Below are 22,779 nucleotides of genomic sequence, written 5' to 3' on the forward strand. Positions count from 1 at the left end.
GAGGGCAACTCCACCCCCATTCTTTATCCCCATCATCACTTGGGTGGGCGTGGCTCCAGCCCAGACCCAAGGGGCGGACGTGTGAGCCAGCCTGGCCTAGCAGAGAAGCCTTGTCCAGCTGATAAGGCTGGCTCAGGCATGGTTAGGAAGGGGTATGTGATCTGAGCGGGCCAGTGAGGGACAGCCCTGGGACTTCTGCCCCTGCTCTCTTCTGGGATGACAGATTGCTGGGAGAACCTGAGGCTGGAGCTGCTGAGGCCACCTGGCCACCCAGGGAGAAGGCTGCCCTGAGCATGGAGGCAAGGGGAGCAGAGCCATGACAGGAAGGCCTGGGGCCCAGGAGCATCCCGTGGCCCCTGGTCTGGTCTTGGCTGACACCAGCGCAGAGCCAACCCCACCCTTCTCGGTTATTGGAGCCATTAACTGCCTATACCCACAAGGTCTTGACTGAGTCTCTCCTCTTCCTCCAGCCCCACACATCCATCCTGGCCCAGCCTTCCAAGGGGGCCTGCACACCTGCTCCTCCAGCCCACGCACCCTCTGGCGGTGGGCCCGCTCCCGAGCCTCCAGGGTGCGCTCAGTCTGCGCCTGGGCGCTGCGCAGCCGTTCCACCTCCTGCTGCAGCTCCAGCTGCTGCTGCTGTGCGTCCACTTCCAGCTGGGCTGGGCTGTGGCTCTGCTCCAGCACCACCACCTGCGCCTGCAGGGAGGGGCTGTGGTCCGGGTTCTGGCCCACTGTGAGTGTGTGTGTGCATGTGTGATGGGTTGTCAGGTACCTCCCTGGGACAGGGCCAGTGCAGAGGGGGAAGGCAGGAGAGATCCTTGTGTGTCTTCCATCCTGCTGGCCCTGACAGTGAGCCTGCGAGCCCAGGGTGAGTGCACCCAATGACCCCCACTCAGGCAGGTGCGTGCACACACACACACACACACACACTCAAACGTCATACACACAGGCACAAAGGCAAGCATGTAAATACCTACCTGGACTCACACAGGTGCATGTGTATGTGCAAAGGCCTAACTCCCACATGCATGAAAACATCTGTACACAAACACATATTCACAATACTCAGACACGCCGCACCGTGCACAGGGTTCATGCTCCATACACAAGAATGATCACATGGATTCTCACACTGCTGCATGGCCACAACATACATGAACCCACAGGCTCACGTGCAAACAGGCCTTTAGTGTCTTTTCTGTACACCTTAGGAAGAACCCCTCCCTCCATGGCCCGGCTGGGTCACTGGAAGGCTCAGGGCTCCTGGGGGAGGGGATTATGGGCCCTGGGCTGGCTAGGCCATCAGCTCCACTGGGATCGCTGAGCACTCAGACTAGGGATGAAGTTGGGGTCCTGGACTGGGTGGGGTCAGACCTCCAGCTGCTGGATCTGCCTCTGCGCCTCTGCCAGCTCCAGCTCAGCCCCCGTGAGGGTGCGGTCCAGGCGGCCCTTCTCTGCGCTCAGCCGCACTGTGTCCTCATGGCTACGAAGCTTCTCCCGCTCCACCTAGGCAGGAGAGCCACAGGAGATCAGGGTGCCAGGAGGAGCTTACTGAGGATGCTCAGGTTCCTGAACCCTGATAGAATAACCTAAGCCCACCAGAGGCAGCAGACCCTGGGGATGTGCAGTGGGATCCACCATGGTTAGGCCCCGGAGGAAGAGAGGGGAGAGCCTGGGGAGCAGCCCACCTTGTCCAGCATCCTCCTGAGGGCTACACGGTCCTTCTCCAGCCGCAGGGCTGAGCGCTCCACCTCCCGCTTCTCGGCTTCCAGCTGAGCCAGGGCGCGCTGCAGGCTGCCCAGGCGCTCCTGCAGCAGCCGCCGCTCGTCTTGCAGCTTCTGGACTGTGTGTAGGGCTGCAGCCTCACCCTCCTGCCGCTGCCGCAGCACCTAGAACAGAAGCCAGGCAGGCCCCGAATCCCCCTGGGCCTGAGCGTACTCATCTGAAGCTTGAGGACAATGAGGCTGGCCCACTCACAGAGCAGGCGACAGTGAGGCCCTCTCAGAGAATTGTCACCTGAAGCCAAACCTGTCTCTCTGAGTCTCGGTTTCTCCATCTGTATAACAGGACTACGCTCTGAATGAACCATGTTTCCTTACTGGAGGCTGCACCAGGGTTTGGGATGAGGTTGAGATGGGTGGGAACGTCCCCACCCTATCCCAGGGCCTCACAGTCTTGGGGACAGAGGGGGCACACCCTGGCCCTCACCTCCCGTAGCTGTTGTAGCTGGCCCTCGGCCTCCACCCGCTGCAGCTCCAGGTCAGCCACCTCGCCTCGCAACGTCTGCACCTGCTCGCCCAGGGAGCTGCTCTGCTTCCGTGCCTCAGATAACGCCTGCCGGGCAGCATCCAGCCGTTCCTGGCGGACAGAGGCTGATGGTGCCTGGCTGGCCTGGGAGCCCTAAGGAGTCCTCTCTATTCTGTACCTCCAGACAGGTCCACAGCCCATCAAACAGGCAGTCATCTCACCTGGAGGGTGGGGTGCACACCAAACCCATCCACGGCCTATCCACTGACCTGCGTAAGGTGGGACCCACTCATACCCCAACTCTCCCCAATAAACCCTGCACCTGGGTCCCCCCAAGTCTATACTAGTAGTCTTGCCTTCTTACGGGACATACCCAGAGCCTCTTCTCATTTTCTGATGGTCTACTGGGCCCACGCCCTCTCTTCAAAGCCTGCTCTCATTGGCTCCAACTCACTGCCCCATTGGCTGGCTCTTTACCAGGGCCCCCCTCCAAGCCTGCTCTTACTGGCTGACTCTCTCACTGGGCCCACCCCAGCCAGACCCTGGGCCCGAGACCTGGAGTACTTGGCGGTCATGTTCACAGGCGGTCAGAGCCTTCTGTAGATGCAGGTTCTTGTCCTGGGTGCTGTTGAGGCTGGCGCTGCTCTGGGCCAGGACCTCTGTCAGGCCCCGCACCTTGTCCCGCAAGGCCCCCTCGCTTTCCTCCACCTTGGCCAGGGCCCCGTTCAGCCGCTCCACAGTCAGCTGCAGGGTCCCTGCCTTCACCTCGCTGTCGGCCACCTGGCAGAAGGACAGCCAGAACAATCAGGGGGCTGTTCCCATCTGGCCTCTACACCTCGGCTCCTACTGTGACCTCCACCTGGCATGCCCAATCCACACCCTTCCCACTTCTCTCTGGGCCTCCATCATTGAGACCCACTGTTCCTAAGCACTCCCGCTGGCTCAGCCTACTGCAACCTGGGCCCCATCCCACTGCTGGCTAACTACTCGTGCCCAGAGTGCCATTACCCTAGTTGTCTCAGACTCCCTGGTCTCCTTGTTCTCATTCCCCTCTCCTCTCTCCTCTCTGTCGTCGAAGAGAAAGGGAAACCACCACAATCCTAAAATTTTCTATTTTTGACTTTGGTGGGTGTTCAGGCAAGGCTAGCCGTATTATTTAACATTCCAGTTAGAGCTGAGCTTCCTAGCAGTCAAGGCAAAAAGGGAAATGAGTAAAACCTACATCTCTAACTTGTCCCAGATGACTCCTATGCATGCAGATTCTGTCATCAAATAGTCCTGAATTCTAATTTTGGCTCTGCCTCTTACTAGCTATGGGATCTTGGACAATAATATCACCTCTCAGCCTCCATTTGTCCATCTGTGAAATGGGGATGTGGGTAATACTTGCCTCACAGGGTTCTTGGGGGATTGCGTAGTGCCTACAAAGCTCTTGGCACAGGGCATGCGAGCACTGTGGCTGTGATTTGGGGTGGGGGGCCCACCTGTCTCTGCAGGGAATCCACCCGATCCTGGAGGGCCTGCGCTTGGGCCTCACGGTCACTCAGGCCTAGGCGGCTGCGCTGCAGCTCCCCCTCAAGCGAGCGCCGCTGCAGCTCCAGCTTGACAGTGCGGCTCTCGGAGGCGTCCAGGACCTCCTTCAGGCGCCGCTTGTCGCCCTCCAGCTTTGTCTCATTGGCCTTCATCTTGCTGATCTTCTCCTGCAGGTGGCGTGGGGCTCAGGCCCAGACGTCCAGTGCACCCCGCAGCCCTCCCGCACACACCCTGGGGCCCTTAGGGGAAGAGTGGGGACCAGCCTTGAAGGGTGACCTATGTGACCTGGGGCCAGCCTGGGACCCTCTGGGGGCCTCGGTCTCCCCATGTGTTCCCAGGATGAGTGGACGTGAAGATCCCAGAGCCCACCTTCCAGTTTTAGCCCAGGCCAATGGGCTGTGGAACCCAGGACTGCCCCTTCGCGCTCTCTGGCCCCATTTCATATCTGTACAGTGGGGACACTGGATTGGTCCCAGGGTACCACAACCTGGGTGCTCACAGGAGCCCTGAGGAGGGGCTGTAGAAATGCAGATTCCAAGGCCCTTCTCCTGCCCCACTGACTCGTGCAAACTGAGCTGAGCCAGACAGTTCTGAGGGGGCCCTGCTGTTCTAGGGTTTCAGGTGGTGATTCGCCCTCCCCTGCCCAGGGTCAGCCAGTGAAGAAGGCCTGGGGTGTGGTGATGGGACAGGTAGGCAGACTAGGGGTCCTCACATCCCTGGTACTATCCTAGAGACAGGGTGGATCAACAGGGGGTGTTATTAGAGCCTCCCCAGCCCCCATCCTGAGCCTGGCCCCTCTGCCACCCTGCCCAGAGCCCCAGCCCTGCCCTGTCTGGGGCCCCCACTCTGGCTCCTGCCCAGCTTTGTTCCTGGCCTCCTCCCGCAGCCCCTGTGGCTGGGCCCACGGCCAGGGCTGAAGCCGCAGACACAACAATCCAGCTAAGCTTGGCCCCAGGCCAGAGGCCTTGGGGGTGGGGGGCGGTGGCAGTAATAGAGGGACAGGCTGGGGAGGGCGGAGAGCGGAGGGGAGCTTTGGCTGCACTGTCACCACCAGGGCCTGAGTTTCCTGTCCCAGACAGATGCACACACACAACGGCACACATAGCTGTCCCCCACACACACATAAAAACCCCAGAACTACAGAGACATAAAACAGAGGCCCCCTGAGTACCACCTGTGATAAGAGCCTGTGTGTGTCACCCTGTCAGGTAATCACTGCTCTTCCTTTTACAGATGAGGAAAATAAAAACTAGGCAGATGACAACTCAAAGCCCAAGCTCTTTCTTTTCTTCTTGTTTTGTTTTGTTTTGTTTTTTTTTTGACAGGGTCTCACTCTGCCTTGCTAGAGTGCAGTGGCATGACCACAGCTCATTTCAGCCTCAATCTCCCGGGCTCCAGTGATCTTCCCACCTCAGCCTCCCAAGTAGCTGGAACTACAGGCCCACACCAGCATGCCCAGCTAATTTTTGTATTTTTCATAGAGATGGGGTTTCACCGTGTTGCCCCGGCTGGTCTGAAACTCCTGGGCTCAAGGGATCCACCTGCCTCGACCTCCCAAAGTGCTAGGATTACAGGCATGAGCTACTGCACCTTGACCAAACTCTTTTTTCTACAACCTAGTGACCACAAGTGACATGAGAGGATGGAGTCCGAATGTGGTTTCACAGAGTCACAGGCTGGTCACCTCGGTGGATTGCAGAGAGACTCAGGCAGACGGACACAGGGAGACACACGTTAAGAGTTAGACACTCACTCAGGTACACAGATTTCCCGTCGCCCCGCTGGCCCTCAGCTCCTGCCCACCTGGCTGGCCCGGAGCTCGCTCTCGGTGGCCTGCAGGCTCCTCTCCAGTGTGGCCACCTGGTCCAGCATGGCCCGGCGTTCCCGCTCACTGCGCCGCACACTCTCCTCCTGCAGCGCTAGCTCCGCCTGGACCCCGCTCAGCCGCCCATCCACACTGCGCCGGGCTGCAGCCACCACCCACCCCATCAGGCATGGCCAAGCACAGCCCCGAGACCCAAACCAGGTCACAAAATGTCCAGCCTGCACTCCACCCAGTGCAGGGCCAGACTGTCTGCACCCTTCATAGTGTGCGAGTCTGCACACAGGTGAGGCTGTCCGAGGAGGGTCCTCTTGGAGACAGCCCGAGTCAGGTCATGGGGGCCACGGCAAGGTCAGAGGCCAATCCCCCAGCTCCTGCCTCAACTGCCCAAAACACAGGAGAGAGAACAGGGACCCCGAGGATCAGACTCACCTTCCTCACTCTCAGCCACCGCCTTCTGCAGCTGCCTGGCCCTCGAGGTTGCGCTGTCCCTCTCAGCCTCCATCTCGGCCAGCTGGCGATTCAGGGCACTGGTCTGGGTCCGAAGTTCGTCCTGCAGCCCCGACATGGGGGAACAAAGGAAGACCCCTGCTCTGACACCCTGCAACCTCTCCAGGGCCCTCCAGGTTCCCTATCCAGCCATGCACACCCAGGCTTACCCGTTCTCTCTGGGCACTCCGCAGCTCCTGCAGGAATTCCCGGAGGGCCCCGCGCACTGCCTCTGGGTCCAGGTCTGGAGAGGCCGGGGAGGTGGCAGGTCCTGGAGATGGTGGCTGAGACCCAGGGCTGCATTCTAAGGTGCTGGGGCTGCTGAGCCCTTCCCCACTTCCTAGAAGAGACTTGCTCAGTGATGCAGGAGCCACCGGCCACCCCAGGCATCTCACTCACTCCCAAATGCCATCTCACTCACTGTCACCCCTGCCTTTCCCAACAGCCCTCAGAATCAAGCCCAACTTCTCTGCTATAGCTTAGGGGCCTTCTTGCCCATCCCAGCTGAAACCCTCTCACCCTTTACAAACTGGCCACCCTGCATCCCCCATGTTCTAGAACATTCTTTGTCCCAGCCCTAGAGCCTCTGTAAATGCTGCTCCCCCTCTCCCCATGGTCTCTCTTTGCCTGGCCCATCCTTTAGGGCCATCCCCCTCCCTCAGAGGTCTCTCTGGCCACAGGCTGGTTTACAGTGAGCTCATTCCACCCTCCGGGGGTCTGATGTCTGCCACCCCACCCTGACCATGAGCACCATGAGGGCTGGGCATTGTCTCTTCCATCCACCACTGTTCCCAGGGCCCAGTGCAAGGGTGGCCGCTGCATCACCTCAAGTCTCTCCATACTGAGTGCCTACTGTGCTAGGCACTTCATGACAACTTCCTGACAGGTAAGGAACAATTAACCCTCTTCCCAGGCAAGGCTGGCACAAAGCAGTTAAGTGATTTGCTTGTTCTCTTGACTGGGTGTGGTGGCTCAGGCCTGTAATCCCAGCACTGTGGGGTCCAAGGCAGGCGGATCACTTGAGGTCAGGAGTTCAAGGCAAGCCTGGCCAACATGGTAAAACCCCGTCTCTACTGAAAATACAAAAATTGGCCAGGTGCGGTGTTTCACACCTGTAATCCCAGCACTCTGGGAGGCCAAGGCGGGTGGATCACCTGAGGTCAGGAGTTCGAGACTAGCCTGGCCAAATAGTGAAACCCCATCTCTACTAAAAATACAAAAATTAGCTGGGCGTGGTGGCACGCGCCTGTAATCCCAGCTGTTCGAGAAGCTGAGGTTGGAGAATTGCTTAAACCCGGGAAGTGGAGCTTGCAGTGTGCCTAGATCGAACCGCTGCACTCCAGCCTGGGCAACATGGCGAGACTCCGTCTCAAAAAAAAAAAAAGAAAGAAAAGACTGGGAGCAGTGGCTCATGCCTGTAATCCCAGCACTTTGGGACACTGAGATGAGCAGATCACGAGGTCAGCAGTTTGAGACCGGCCTGGCCAATATGGTGAAAACCTGTCTCTACTAAAAATACAAAAATTAGGTGTGGTGGCGGGCACCTGTAATCCCAGCTACTCGGGAGGCTGAGGCAGGAGAATTGCTTCAACTGGGACCTGGGAGGCAGAGGTTGCAGTGAGCCAAGACTGCACCATTGCACTCTAGCCTGGGAGACAGAGCGAGACTCCGTCAAAAAAAAGAAGAAAGAAGAGGAAAGAAAAGAAAAGAAAAAGAAGGAAGGAAGGAAGGAGGGAGGGAAGAAAGGAAGGAAGGAAGGAAGGAAAGAAGGAAGGAAGGAAAAGAAAATAAAAGAAAGGAAAAAAGAAAAATTAGCTCAGCATGGTGGCCCACGCTTATAGTCCCAGCTACCTGGGAGGCTGAGGTCCGGAGGCTGAGGCAGGAAAAGTGTTTGAACCCCAGAGACAGAGGTTGCAGTGAGCTGAGACTGTGCTGCACTCCAACCTGGGCGACAGAGGGAGATTCCGTCTCAAAAAAAAAAAAAGAAAAGAAAAAAGTGGGCCGGGCGTGGTGGCTCACACCTGTAATCCCAGGACTCTGGTGGGAGGCCGAGGCGGGCAGATCACCTGAGGTCAGGAGTTCAAGACCAGCCTGGCCAACATGGTGAAACCCCATCTCTACTAAAAATACAAAAAATTAGCTGGGCGCAGTGGTGCACGCCTGTAGTCCCAGCTACTCAGGAGGTTGAGGCAGGAGAATCACTTGAACCCAGCAGGCGGAGGTTGCAGTGAGCCAAGATCACGCCATTGCACTCCAGCATAGGCAACAGAGTGAGACTTGGGCTCAGATTTAGTTGTTCTCAACGCTGGGAAGTTTCAGGGCTGAGATAGGAATCCAGGCAGCCCGACTCCCTGGCAGAAAATTGTGCACTCTGCTTGGAGTGATGGCCCGGGGAGGTGGAGGGGGCAGGGCAGGTGGAACCAGGGCACTACCTGGAGGCTGGCACTGGAACTGCAGGACACGAGTCCTGCCATGAGCATCCTGCCTTGGCGGCGGAGGGACACCAAAACTGCCCCGCAGCCACGAACTTGGTCACCACCCAAAAGACCTCGCTTAGAGGTTCCCAAAGAAGCAGGCCTGCCCCTGGGGGCCTCCAGCTCTAGAAGATCCCATCGTCTCAGGGTAAAAGTCCTTGTAGAGGCCTACAATGTCTATTGGAGCAAGCCCTTCATCCCCAACTGTCACTCCTCTGCTTGATGCTCTGGGACTGCTGGCCCCTGCTGTCCACAGGACAGGCGCACCTCCACTCAGGACCTCCCTACTCGCCCCGAGTCCCTCCCCCAGCTGCTCGCTCACGTTCTCCCCTTACCCATCACCTCCTCAGTGAGGTGCCTGCTGCCCCCGCATGAACTGCCCTAGCCCGTCCCTTGGCTTTGCCCTATTTTTTTTTTTTTTTTTCTGAGATGGAGTTTCCCTCTTGTTGCCCAGTCTAGAGTGCAATGGTGCAATCTCGGCTCACCACAACCTCCGCCTCCTGGTTTCAAGAGATTCTCCTGCCTTAGCCTCTCGAGTAGCTGGGATTACAGGTGTCTGCCACCACACTCAACTAATTTTTTGTATTTTTAGTAGAGATGGGATTTCACCATGTTGGCTAGGCTGGTCTTGAACTCCTAGCCTCCAGTGATCCACCCGCCCCAGCCTCCCAAAGTGCTGGGATTACAAGCATGAGCCAACGTGTCCGGCCATTTTCATCGTTTTTGAGTGCACAACTGAGCGGCATGAATTACATTCACACTGTTGTGCAGCCATCACCATCATCTGTTCCCAGATCATACCGACTGGAGGTCAGGAGTTTGATACCAGCCTGTCCAACATGGTGAAACTCCATCTCTACTAAAAAAAAATATACATATATATATGTACACACACACACACACACACACACACACACACACACACACAAAATTAGCTGGGTGTGCCGGGCACAGTGGCTCACGCCTTTAATCCCAGCACTTTGGGAGGCTGAGGTGGGCAGATCACGTAAGGTCAGGAGTTCAAGACCAGCCTGACCAACATGCTGAAACCCCGTCTCTACTAAAAATACAAAAATTAGCCAGGCGTGGTGGCACGTGCCTGTAGTCTCCCAGCTACTCAGGGGGCTGAGACAGGAGAATCACTTGAACCCAGAAAGCAGGGGTTGCAGTGAGCCGAGATCATGCTACTGCACTCCGGCCTGGGCAACAGAGCAAGACGCCATCTCAAAAAAAAAGAATAATTAAAAACAATACAGTGTAACAACGATTTCCACTTAGCTGTATTTGGTATCGTAAGTAATCTAGAGATGACTGAAAGTATATGGGAGTATATGGCAGGATGGAGGCTCAGAAAATCAGATAAGGAGTCAAGGGCATTAAGAGCCCTCCATCCCCTGGTCCAGGAAAGGCACAGCGGCTCACACCTGTAATCCCAGCGGGAGGATTACTTGAGTCCAGGAGTTCAAGACCAGCCTGGGCAATATAGCAAAACCCCATCTCTACTAAAAACACAAAAATTAAGCAAACATTGTAGTGCACACCTGTAGTCTCAGCTACAAAGGAGGTTGAGGTGGGAGGATCACTTGAGCCCAGGAGGCAGAGGTTGCCAAGGCAGAGGGAGCCACGATCACGCTACTGCACTTCAACTGAGGTGACAGAGTGAGATCCTGTCTCAAATATTGAAAAAACCCACCCCACTTGCCCCAAAAAATAAGTGGCCTGGACCAGGTGCCGTGGCTCATGCCTCTAATCCCAACACTGAGGCCGAGACAGGAGGATCGCTTGAGGCCCGGAGTTTAAGACCAGCCTGGGCAACATAGTGAGACCCCGTCTCCACAAAAACTACAAAAATTAGCTGGGCGTGGTGGCACACCTGTAGTCCCAGCTACTCAGGAGGCTGAGGAGGGAGGACCACTTGAGCCCGGGAAACAGAGTGAGGCCTTGTCTAAAGAAAAAAGAAGCGCCCTTGAGAAGCACAGATCAGTGAAGGGAGGGGCTTCGGTGAGGGGGCGGGGCTAAGAAGCGGACCTCAGTGGAGGACTGTGGTGGGCTCCTTGAAAAAAAAACCTGCGATGTGGGGGCGGGGCCTCAGTGCGGCCAGCCCACCTCCCCCCTTCCCTGCTGCGCGGCACTGCCCTCACCTCCTGCGGGTGCGTCCCGGGCAGGGGAGCCGGACACTGGCCGCGGGGCTGGGCTGGGCGTGCGACCCAGGCCGAGGCCCCGGCGCAGAGCCGAGCGCAAGCCACCCAGCTGGGCCTCCGCCGCGCGCCGCTGCACCTCCACGCGGGCCAGCTCGACCTCCAGGCCTTGTGCCCGGCCCTCGGCTGCGCTCAGCTGCAGGCCCAGCTCTGCAGCCTCGGCCCGTGCCGCCTCCAGCTTCAGCTCCAGGCCGTGGGCGTGGTCCAGCTGCTGCTTTTCAGTGCCACGCGCCTCCTCCAGGGAGCCCAGCAGGCGTCGCTCGCGGGTCCGGAACTCGCCTTCTTGTTCCTGCAGCTTCCGCTGGGCTACCTGGAGCTGGAGTGATGCCAGGAGGTGGGGGTCGGCAAGGCCTCCCCCAACCCGACGCCTCCACCCCTAAGGCCCAGACTGGAGCCCACCATCCCTGGCTGTGTGGTCAGCACAACTCTTTCTCCTTTAGTGCTCACCACTGAAGCAGGTGATGCAAAAACTTCCCCGTGGGAGGAAATACTATAATTTGTTTATTAATCTCTTTATTCTTTATACAAGCCTTGTAATGCCCATAGTTTATTAGTAATAACAGCTGGCATTTGAATACATAGGGCTTATCAGTGCCAGGCACTAAGTAACTTTCCAAAAAATATTAACTAATTACTACTCTATGAATGGATCTCCCTTCACAGAAGATGAAACAGGCACAGAGATGCTAAGTAACTAACTTGTCCAAAGCCACAGTTAGTAAACTGCAGAGCTGGGATTCAAAGTCAAGCACTCTAGCTCCAAAGGCTGTTTTTGTTGTTGTTGTTGTTTTTGTGGGTTTTTGTTTGTTTGTTTTTGGAGACAGAGTCTAGCTCTGTCACCCAGGCTGGAGTGCAGTGGTGCAATCTCGGCTCACTGAAACCTCTGCCTCCTGGGTTCAAGTGATCCTCCCGCCTCAGCCTCCGAGTAGCTGGGATCACAGGTGAGCACCACCATGCCCAGCTAATTTTTGTATTTTTAGTAGAGACGGGGTTTTGCCACGTTAGCCAGACTGGTCTCGAACTCCTGGCCTCAAGTGATCTGCCAGCCCCTGCCTCCCAAAGTGCTGGGATTACAGGTATGAGCCACTGCGCCCGGCTGTTTTTGTTTCTGTGTTTTTTTTGTTTTGTTTTGTTTTGTTTTTTAATAGCTTGACAGCAGCTTATTAATCACATGTACTCACAGCCCTGGGGGGTCGGGGGAAGGCGGGGAGGCACACCACACGGGGCCACATGGGGGCTGCGGGCTGCACTTGGGAACACAGTGAACAGCCAGGAAGGTTAAGTGCCCACTGGTTCCAAAGGGAGCTGTGTCCAGAGGCTGCTCCCTTAACCACTAGGCTACATTGCCCCCCTTGCCCATAATTTATCAATAAATCTGCACACAGTGGGGGCATGCAGTAAAGTATCATTTACTGATGGGATGCATGGTCACACAGACACAAAGCTACCCCTGCCATTTAGAGAGTCAACCTCTCACAGTCACCAGTTTCACTGGAAACCGCATCTACTGAGCAGCTGGGTGCCAGGACCTGTGCCAGGGCCCTTCATACATGCCCAGCTGTGCTAGCCCGTCTCTCACGAGTGCTCTGAGGCACAGAGATGACGTGACTTGGTTCGGGCCATAAAACAGATTAATGGCGATGAAACAGCCAGAAAAGGCAGAGCGGGTAGCATGTGGGCTTTGGAGTCAGACAGACCTAGGTGGCTGTGTGACCTTGGGTAGATCCCTCGACCTCTCTGAGGGCTCTGTAAAATGGGGCTAATGGTAGGATGGGCGTGGTGGCTCACACCTGTAATCTCAGCACTTTGGGAGGCCAAGGCAGGTGGATCACCTGAGGTCAGGAGTTTGAGACAAGCCTGACCAACATGGTGAAATCCTGTCTCTACTAAAAATACAAAAAATTAGCTGGGTGTGATGGTGAGCACCTGTAATCCCAGCAACTCTGGAGGCTGAGGCAGAAGAATCGCCTGAACCCAGGAAATGGAGGTTGCAGTGAGCCGAGACGGTGTCAGTGCACTCCAGCCTGGGCGACAGAGTGAGACTCCATTTCAAAAAAAATAAATAAATAAAAATGGGGCTAACAGTACCTACCCCATGGGGCTGCTGGGAAAATCAAACAAGGTCGTATCTACAGGGCCTCTCCCTACCCATTTTGTGCCAGCACACAGTAGGCCCACTGTTCTTTGGGTTGTTGTTACTACAACTGGGGAAGAGTCTCAAGGAGTGGGGCAAGGAACAAGCCCTAGGGAGTGGCCTTTCAGAATGGTCCCAGCACTGGGATGCCCACCTGCTTCCTGCTGGGGGAAGGAAAGATGCACCAGCCCGCCCGCCTGCTCAGTTACCTCCTGCCGCATCACCTCCAGGCTGGCCTCGCCCTTCAGCAGCCTCTGGCGCAGGCCCAGGGTTTCCCGCCGGCTCTCCTTCTCTGCCCGCTCGCCCAGCGCCAGGCGGCCCTGCAGCTCCGCCAGCTCCCGGCCCAGTCTGGTGTTCTCACTGTCCAGCATCTTCATCTGTGAGAGCGCGGGAATGGCAGCAGGTTCAGCTCTGCCCCTGTACCCTCCCAGTCCTGGCCCAAGGCCACTTGGGACCTACTGCTCTAGGGACACATGTATCAAATACCACCCCATATCCACTGGGAGCCAGCCCCTAGATAACCACACTGAACTTGGGCGATGCCAGGCACTTGGGCACCAGTGGCCTGTTTATCATTTAATCAATGGGTCAAAACTACCTTTCATGAGTGGGTGGGTATAATAGGAGGGCTCAGCCCTTAGCAGAGCAGGAGTTCACAGGCAGGAACCACAGCTCCCTGGGTTATCTTTCCCCTCTACAATGGTGATGAACGTTTTTGGAGCGCTTATCATGTGTCCAGTCCTGTTCTAAGCACTTCAGTTATATTAACTCATTTAATCTTGGTACAATGCTATATGAGGTAGGTAGTAACATTATCTCTATTTAACACATGAGAAAACTAAGCCTTAGAGAGTCGAAGTAACCTGCCCAAGGTCACACAGCCCACAGACAGCAGACTGGGATTCGATCTGAGACAACGGCAATGTTCTAAGCCCCTATTTCCCCACAGGAGCAGGTGGGGGTACTGCCTACCTTCCCCATGTGCTACAGCAGGGGTAACAGGAGACGCCGTAGCATGCAACGTGTCCAGCAAAAGCTGGCACGCAAACGCCAGCTCCTTTCAGGGAGTCTTGTGGTTTCTCGTGAAGGGGCCTGTGGTATCTCTGGCTATCAGAGTATCAGAATATCTCTGGCTATCCGGTTGTGGTATCTCTTTTTTTGTAATTAAAAACAATTTTTTTTTTTTTGAGACGGAGTCTCGCTCTGTCGCCCAGGCTGGAGTGCGGTGGTGCGACTTCAGCTCACTGCAAGCTCCACCTCCCGGGTTCATGCCATTCTCCTGCCTCAGCCTCCCGAGTAGCTGGGACTACAGGCAACTGCCACTGCGCCTGGCTAATTTTTTGTATTTTTCGCAGAGACGGGGTTTCACCGTGTTAGCCAGGATGGTCTCGATCTCCTGACCTCGTGATCCGCCCGTCTCGGCCTCCCAAAGTGCTGGGATTACAGGTGTGAGCCACCGTGCCCGGCCAACAATTTTTTTAATTAAAAAAATTTGGGGGGGCCAGGCATTGTGGCTCACGCCTGTAATCCCAGCACTTTGGGAGGCCAAGGTGGGTGGATCACCTGACATCAGGAGTTCGAGACCAGCCTGGCCCACATGGTGAAACCCCGTCTCTACTAAAACTACAAAAAAATTAGCTAGGTGTGGTGGTGGGCATCTGTAATCCCAGCCACTCGGGAGGCTAAGGCAGCAGAATTACTCGAACCCGGGAGGCGGAGGTTGCAGTGAGCCGAGATTGCCCCACTGCACTCCAGCCTGGGCGACAAGAGCGAAACTCCATCTCAAAAAGTAAATAAATAAGTAAAATAAAAATTAAAAGTTTAAAAACTTTTTTTAGAGACAGGGTCTTGCTTTGTCGCCCAGGTTGGAGTGCGGTTATGCGATCACAGCTCACTGCAGCCTTGACTTCCCGGGCTCAAGGGATACTCCCACCTCAGCCTCCCGAGTAGCTGGGACTCCAGGAGCATGTCACCATGCCTAGCTATTTTTAAATTTTTTTGTAGAGACTGGTTCTCACTATGTTGCCTGGGCTGGTCTTGAACTCCTAGGCTCAAGCAATCCTCCCACCTTGGCCTCCCAAAGTGTGAGATTAAAGGCATGAGCCACCACAGCTGGCTGATTTTTTGTATTTTTAGTAGAGACAGGTTTTCACCATGTTACCCAGGCTGGTCTCGAACTCCTGGGCTCAAGCAATCCACTGGCTTCCGCCTCCCAAAGTGCTGAGATTACAGGCGTGAGCCACTGCGCCTGGCCTGGTTGTGATATCTCTGGGTGAGGCAGCGCCTAGGGGCTGAATGAGGCCATTTCCTGTTCTTTGCCTCTTCTAGAGTGAGAAACCTGAACCCATGGTGTCCAGGCCAGTGCCCAGTAGACAGCAGGTGCTGCTTCAATGCATGCTGCTGTTGAGTTTGCAGATCATCAAATTCACGGGTCAGCAAACTACAGCTCACAGGCCAAATTCAGCCCGTCTCCTGTTTCTACAAGTGTCTGAGCTAATGATGTTTTTTTTTTTTACATTTTAAAATCATTGAAAATGGATCATTTCTAAAGGAAGAACAACATTTCTTGACACACGAAAATGACAGAAAATTCACATTTCAGTGTCCCTAAACAAAGTTTTACTGGAACCCACACCCCTCTGTTCATGCACTGTTTGGGACTGCTTTCTCATTACCCCAGCAGACTCAAGTAGTTGCAACAGAGACTGTGTGGCCCGTAAAGCTGGAAATATTGACCATTTGGGCTCTTTACAAAAAACAATTTGCCAACCTCTGACCTAGTTCACGAAATCTGTACCTTTTGTTGTTCGCAGATTCCTTTGAGAACTGGACAAGGACACCAGCTCCTCTCCTTGGAGAAATGTGAGGCTGAGCGTGCACACAAATGCACGCAGACTTTTGCACAGTTTCAGGGATTCAAGGACTCCTCAAAGCCCATCCATTCACACCAAGGTTAGGTGAGAGGGCTTGTCATAGTTCAAGCCCCCGGTTTTACATAGGGGGAAACATGATTCCAGAAAGGGGGAGCTACTGGCCCGGGGCACACAGCAAGCCCCAGGGTGGCACAGGGAGAGTACCTGACGCCGGAGCTCCTGCAGCTCCCGCCGAGCCTCCAGCCGTGAGCGCTCCACCTCCTGCAGCCCAGTTCGCAGCTCCCCGGCCTCCTTGCCCACGGCTGTCCGTGCCTCCTCTAGGAGTGCCAGCTTCTGCTCCTTGTCCTCATTGGCAAGCTTCAGGCTGGAGAGGGCAGAGGTCAGGGGCTGCCCTGGGTCCTGGGAGTAGTCAGTGGCTCTGCACAAAAGCCGCCTCCTCCAGTTCCTGGAGTGGGTCAGGCACTGCCACCTGACCTGCCCACGTGGCCTCTCTGAAGAGCTGAGCCCTCCAGGGCTGGGGCCCAGGCCCTCGGCTGGGAGGGGTAGACCAGTGACTCCAGGAGGGGACCTGGTTTCTAGGGTGATGATGGTGGGTGGGTCTGAGTCTGGACCTAACGCTGCCCACTGCCCCTCTGCCCCTTTCCCCAATCAACAGGGAGGAAACCTTCCTAAAATGACCCAGGTGCCAGGCTCTGCTTAGGAGACAGAGGATCCATATCTGGGCAATTTCCCCAGAACCTTGGGGGTGAAGTTAGGTTTCAGGGATGGGATTCCATGAGGACTCAGGGCTGGTCCTCCTGCGATGCCCCACCTGATGCGCTCGCTCTCTGCCTTCTTCACAGCGGCCCGAAGCTCCTCGTTGGAGCGCCGCAGGGCCTCGCGCTCCTTGGCGCCCTCGCCCAGGCTGCGCCGCAGCTCGCCTGCCTCCTGGCGCTGCACCTCCCGGCCCTCCTGGCTCTCACGCAGCTTGCGCTGGGCCTCCAGCAGCTCCCGCCGCAGCCCGTCACGGGCATCCTCCAGCAGACGCAGCTGGGTCCGAAGCTCTTCTGCCTGTGAGCACAACAGGTGTCCCCAGGCCAGCGGTCAGGGACCCCCCGCTCAAGCTGGGTCTTGCACCCCAGATCCCTGGACCCAGGGAGCCTGCCCCATCCCTCTGCAGTGCTGAGACCGCAGGCTGTGAGTTATCATTTGAGCAAGGCACGCTGTAATCAGTCACGTTTTGACCTGAAGTCACCATCAATCAGGACCGTCCTGAGCACAACACCAAGAGGGCAGAGATCCCACTCACCCCTCCTTGAGGCCAAATCCCACCTGTACACAACAGGTGCTTCATAATGCTTGCTGCCTCCTTTCTAAGTTGCTATTCATTGGTCCTCAAATGCAGGGGGGAATCTTACACTCTTCCGGGGCCCTGGGGAACTAGGCCCCCAGGCACACAGCGCCATTTAGGGTATGCTGCTCGGAAGAGGGGGGCGGCTGCTCACCTCGCGAAGACAGCAGTCCCGCTGCTTGCCCAGGTCTCGGGCCTGCTCTTGCAGCCTCCTCACCTCCTGGGCGTGGGCCGCAGCAGCCTCCTCCAGCTGGGCCCGTAGGTCCCGCAGCTCAGAGGTCAGAGCGTTCACGGTGCTCTGGGACAGAGGGGCTCCTCAGACTTGGTCCTGCTGTGTCCCCCAGCCCCTGGCTGCTCCCAACCCGCTCAGTGCACTGTCCACTTTCAGCTCTAAACACGGCCCCTCCCGCTGGCCTGCCGGACCCTCTGCTGACCGTGGATGCATAGTGAGTGCTGCCCGTGTAGCCAGGCTCTCCCTCAGGCCAAAAGGATTCATCAGGGCAGGGCTGAGCCACCTCCCTCAGATGGGGGCTCCCAAAGGAAGGGCTAAACCTCCTCTCCCACAGCCTGGAAGCCTCTCCAGGACAGGGCCATGACTCCCCGTGGTGGGGGCTCCTCGGCCAGGGATGTGCCTCTCCATGAGACAGCGGCCCAGCTGCCCAGCCTGCCCTACCTGGTCCTGCTCCTGCCGGCTCTGGGCATCTCGTTTCTGCCGCTCCATCTCCAGGGAGATGGTGGCCAGGCTGTGCCGTGTACCCATCAACTTCTCTGACAGCGCGGTCTTCTCAGACTCCTTCAGAGACAAGGCCTGGGCAGAGGCAGGGGACAAAGGGCTTGGGGGATGGGCTGGTACTGGGGGCATGCTCAGGCTTCTTGCTGCCTGGGAAATGTGCCCACTGGGGCGTAGAGGCTTGAGTGTGCCACCGCAGGTGGACCGAGGGCAGGCGTGCAGCCCTGGAAAAGGGCAGTATGGCAGTCACAAGAATCCCGGACGTGGATACCACTCATAGAGCTCACTAACCCGCCACAGCACCCTGACAGCAGAGTCTTTCATTCTACCCATTTCACAGATGAAGAAACTGAGGCTCAAGGAGGTAAAGTGACTCGCCCAGGTACACAGCTGGTGAGGAGAGGAGATGGGTGCAGTCTGCCCTGTCTCCGTTACACTATAGGAAAGTTAGGGATTTGTTATTTGGGGGGACGGGTCAGCTGATGCCTGTGAGCATCGTGGGGACTGCTCAGAAGGCAGCCATGAGGATCCATGCCCGGCCTGGGGTGGGATGAGGCATGGGAGAATACGGAACAGCTTTCCTGGTGTCACGACTGTTATTGTCACTGAGCAGGTGCTCACTGTGTGCCAGGCATGGCGCACAGCAAAGCCTCACAAACCCCTTTCTAATCCTCCCGTCCTGCGGGTGAGGAAACTGAGGCCCCCAAGAGGGCAGTGGCCTGCCCCAGGGCTCCTAGCTGCCAGATGGCGGAGCGGGGCCCGGCCCCAGAACGGGAACAGCTCAGAGAGCAGCAGAGGCCACGCCAGGGCTCACGAACCTGCTGCTTCTCACTCTCGGCCAGGAGGAGGCCCTCGTCACGCTCCTGCTGCAGGGCAGCAATCTCTTCACTCAGCTCTTCCTTCTCAGCCTCCAGCCGGGCCAGCAGCTCCTCCTGCTCACGCTGGAGCTGACTCTGCAGCTGGGCCCGCTCGGCCTCCAGCTCCCGCCATGCTGCCTCCTAGGGGGCCAAGACCCGGATGCCTGTGACACACCAGGAGGGGCCCAGGCAGACCCCCCAAAACACCAAGGCAGCAAGAGCCATCTGGCCCCCATACCCTCAGAGACAGGGAGGGTGACCAGGTAGCTACAAGGGGGTGATAAGGGCTATGATGGGGACACGCCAGGGCTGTGAAAGTGCCAAGGCGCAGCTGTGGGCTGGCCTGGTGGTCCGAACATGATCCCCTGAGGAGGGACAAGTAACTGTCAGCCAGGTAAAGAGAGAAAAGACAACCCCAGGCCAAGAGCACAGCCCCTGGAAAGGCCTAGAGGATGCAGGGCGCAGAGGGAAACCGGACACAGTGAGTCACAGTGCCAGAGCCCCAGGCAGGGGTGGGGCCAGGACAGGCCGTGTGGGCCATGGGGATTCTAAGGGCAGTGAGGGGAGTGGGAGAGAGGACTCGAGCCAAGGTGACAAGGAGCAATCTGATTTTTAGCTTAGGGGATGTTCCGACCATTGTGGAAGAGGGATTGGGGTTGGGATGGAGGGAAGTTAGGACTGGCTGTGAGGAATGAAGGGGGTCAGGGGTTGCCAGAGGAGCTGGAGAGAAGAACACAGATTTGGGGACATTAATGAGGCCAAGCCAGGCAATGCAAAGGGCAAGAAGAGCAAGGGGGAGGTCACAGGAGTTTAGATCCCTGGGGACTGAAAAGGCAGGCAGGCAGAGCCCACAGGCAAATAGCAACCCACCTGGGGAGCCCGAGGGCAGGTGCCTGCCTCAGCACTTGCCCCTAGCAACTTTGTGAGCAGACAGAGCTGCCCCTTCTTTTTTTTTTTGACAGAGTCTTGCTCTGTCACCCAGGCTGGAGTGCAGTGGCGTGATCTCGGCTGACTACAACATCTGCCTCCCAGGTTCAAGCAATTCTTCTGCCTTACCCTCCCAAGTATCTGGGACTACAGGCGCGTGCCACCACGCCCAGCTAATTTTTTGTGATTTTAGTAGACAGGGGGTTTCACCGTGTTAGCCAGGATGGTCTTGATCTCCTGACCTCATGATCCGCCCACCTCGGCCTCCCAAAGTGCTGGATTACAGGCATGAGTCAGCACAACCGGCCAAGCCGCCCCTTCTTTAAGAGCTTCACCGTAGCTCATGCCTGTAATCCCAGCACTTTGGGAGGCCGAGGTGGGCAGATCACGAGGTTAAAAGTTCGAGACACCCTGACCAATATGGTGAAATCCTGTCTCTACTAAAAATGCAAAAATTAGCCAGGCATGGTGGTGCGCCTATAGTCCCAGCTACTCAGGAAGCTGAGGCAGGAGAATCGCTTGAACCCAGAAAGCGGAGGTTGCAGTGAGCCGAGATTGCACCACCGCAATCCAGACTGAGCAACAGAGCAAGACGCCGTCTCAAAAAAAGAAAAAAAAAAAAAAAAAAAAAAAAAGAGCTTTACCGCCACCTGCTGGAGAAGCGTGATAACAACCACCCAAGGCCATGGGGACTGCAGGGTGAGTGGCATGCCCTGGAGCCATGCAGTCATAGCCTGCACCTCTGTCAGAGGCAGCCCTGTCTAGGATTTGGTGGCCGAGGGCCCCTGTCCTGAGGGCCACTCTGGAGAGCCTGCCAGTGCCAGCAATCATAACTTATGGAGCATTTGCTAAGTACCAGTCACTATGCTAAGCCCTCTATGCAGATGGTCTCAGCTCATCCTCAATACCTTCCACTATCCTATCCCTATTTCTACAGGTGGGGTAAGAAGGCACAGACACCTGGGGTAGCATCACCAGTAAGCGACCAAGATTAGATTCAAACCCAGGCAATACAACCCCAGAGTCAGTGTTCTAGTAACTTCCCTTGCCCCTTGCCTTTCTATATGCTCAGGTCTGAGTGGCCCTTCATATGCAAACAGTACTTCTTAGCAAATGAAAGTGCTTTCCTGCTGTACATTAGGTCAGCATTTCCCAAATGTGGTTGTGGACCCTCTGCATCAGGATTACCATGGCTGGACCAGATTTGGGACCTGGGAATCTGCATGTCTAATAAGGACCACAACCTCCCCATCCCCCCAGTCCTCCCAGCTGTCCCCAGGGCCTCCACAACAGAGAGGAAGTCCCATTTCACAGATACAGAGACCGAGGCAGAGCAAGAACGATGATGAGACACTGGCTCAGAGTCCTGCCCACCCCTCCCCAGCTGCCTGAACCTTTTCGCGCTGGAGTCGCTGCAAGTCCTCCTCGTGGGCTGCCCGCTGCTCCCGCAGAGAGGCCTGGGCCTCCCTCTCAGCCTGCACCAGCTTCTGGGCCATCAGCTCCTTGTCTAGACTGGCTTTGTCCTGTGTAGCTATTATTTGCTGTCGCAGGCCCGCCAACTCCCCTGCACGAGAGGAATGGGGGAAAGGGCAGGGTTGGGTTGAAACTTTTCCTTGGGCCAGCAGACTTAGGCCAAGTGAGCCACATGGGCAAAATCCCAGAGGCAGAGGGCCTGCCTGGCATCTAGTTTGGGTCCTCTTGAAGAAGTGGCTTGCCCTCTCTGGGCCTCAGTTTCCCTATCTGCTACATGGGCCCACTGGCCCTGACCCCTTTTCTGCCTACCTAGAATGGCATTAAAGGCATAAAATGACTGATGAGAAGGCCTCCCAAATGGGATGGATGTCAAAGATATAACAACCCTAGGCCAGGTGCCATGGCTCACGCTTGTAATCCCAACACTTTGGGAAGCTGGGGCAGGTGGATCACCTTAGGTCAGGAGTTCAAGACCAGCCTGGCCAACATGGTGAAACCCTGTCTATACTAAAAATACAACAATTAGCCGGGCGTGGTGGCAGGCATATGTAGTCCCAGCTACTCGGGAGGCTGAGGCAGGAGAATCGCTTGAACCCAAGAGGCAGAAGTTGCAGTGGGCCGAGATCGCACCACTGCACTCCAGCCTGGGTGACAAGAGTGAGACTCTGTCTCAAAAAAACAAACAGGCCGGGCGCAGTGGCTCATGCCTATAATCCCAGCACTTTGGGAGGCTGGGGCAGGTGGATCACCTTAGGTCAGGAGTTAGAGACCAGCCTGGCCAACATGGCGAAACCCTGTCTATACTAAAAATACAAAAATTAGCCAGGCATGGTGGTGGGCGTATGTAGTCCCAGCTACTTGGGAGGCTGAGTCAGGAGAATCGCTTGAACACGGGAGGCAGAAGTTGCAGTGAGCTGAGATTGCACCACTGCACTCCAGCCTGGGCAACAAGAGTGAGACTCTGTCTCAAAAAACAAACAGGCTGGGTGTGGTGGCTCAAGCCTGTAATCCCAGCAGTTTGGGAGGCCAAAGCGGGTGGATCACCTGAGGTCAAGAGTTCGAGACCGGCCGGGCGCGGTGGCTCACGCTTGTAATCCCAGCACTTTGGGAGGCCGAGGCGGGCGGATCACGAGGTCAGGAGATCGAGACCAGGGTGAAACCCCGTCTCTACTAAAAATACAAAAAATTAGCCGGGCGTGGTGGCAGGCGCCTGTAGTCCCAGCTACTTGGAGAGGCTGAGGCAGGAGAATGGCGTGAACCCGGGAGGCGGAGCTTGCAGTGAGCCGAGATTGCGCCACTGCAAAAAAAAAAAAAAAAAAAAAAAAAGAGTTCGAGACCAGCTTGACCAACATGGTGAAACCCCGTCTCTACTCAAAATACAAAACTAGCCAGGCGTGGTGGCGCATGCCTGTAATCCCAGCTACTTGGGAGGCTGAGGCAGGAGAATCGCTTGAACCCAGGAGGCGGAGGTTGAGGTGAGCCGAGATTGTGCCATTGCACTCCAGCCTGGGCAACAAGAATGAAACTCCATCTCAAAACAAACAAACAAAAAACAACCCCATTACTGCCTCAGCACTTACTATGCGTCAAGCACCCAGCTAAGTATTCTAGACATAATCTCATTTTGTCTTCATAACACGCCTAGGTAGTTTATCCTCATCCCCATTTAACAGATGATGAAATGGAGGC

General features: G+C 56.3%; 1 protein-coding gene across 2 annotated transcripts in view; it reads right to left on the bottom strand.

The window, feature by feature from the left end:
• Positions 1-22,779, bottom strand: part of CROCC (ciliary rootlet coiled-coil, rootletin) — a 51,548-nt gene that overhangs the window by 1,850 nt on the left and 26,919 nt on the right. Inside the window, exons 18-34 of one of the 2 annotated variants that reach the window (XM_032759072.2) lie at positions 21,012-21,181; positions 18,652-18,831; positions 17,777-17,911; positions 17,258-17,401; positions 16,585-16,823; positions 15,978-16,137; positions 13,110-13,277; positions 10,710-11,082; positions 6,265-6,434; positions 6,038-6,158; positions 5,587-5,750; positions 3,735-3,950; positions 2,806-3,030; positions 2,212-2,361; positions 1,692-1,892; positions 1,378-1,509; positions 538-699 (exon numbers count right to left, since the gene is read on the bottom strand). In XM_032759072.2, coding sequence (XP_032614963.1) covers positions 538-699; positions 1,378-1,509; positions 1,692-1,892; positions 2,212-2,361; positions 2,806-3,030; positions 3,735-3,950; positions 5,587-5,750; positions 6,038-6,158; positions 6,265-6,434; positions 10,710-11,082; positions 13,110-13,277; positions 15,978-16,137; positions 16,585-16,823; positions 17,258-17,401; positions 17,777-17,911; positions 18,652-18,831; positions 21,012-21,181 — 3,110 coding nt within the window. Of the gene's footprint in view, positions 1-516; positions 700-1,377; positions 1,510-1,691; positions 1,893-2,211; positions 2,362-2,805; positions 3,031-3,734; positions 3,951-5,586; positions 5,751-6,037; positions 6,159-6,264; positions 6,435-10,709; positions 11,083-13,109; positions 13,278-15,977; positions 16,138-16,584; positions 16,824-17,257; positions 17,402-17,776; positions 17,912-18,651; positions 18,832-21,011; positions 21,182-22,779 lie in introns of both variants that reach the window. The other variant, XM_032759071.2, reaches the window with a different exon arrangement.

The sequence above is a fragment of the Hylobates moloch genome, unplaced genomic scaffold (assembly GCF_009828535.3).
Source record: "Hylobates moloch isolate HMO894 unplaced genomic scaffold, HMol_V3 SCAFFOLD_9, whole genome shotgun sequence".
Lineage (NCBI taxonomy): Eukaryota > Metazoa > Chordata > Mammalia > Primates > Hylobatidae > Hylobates > Hylobates moloch.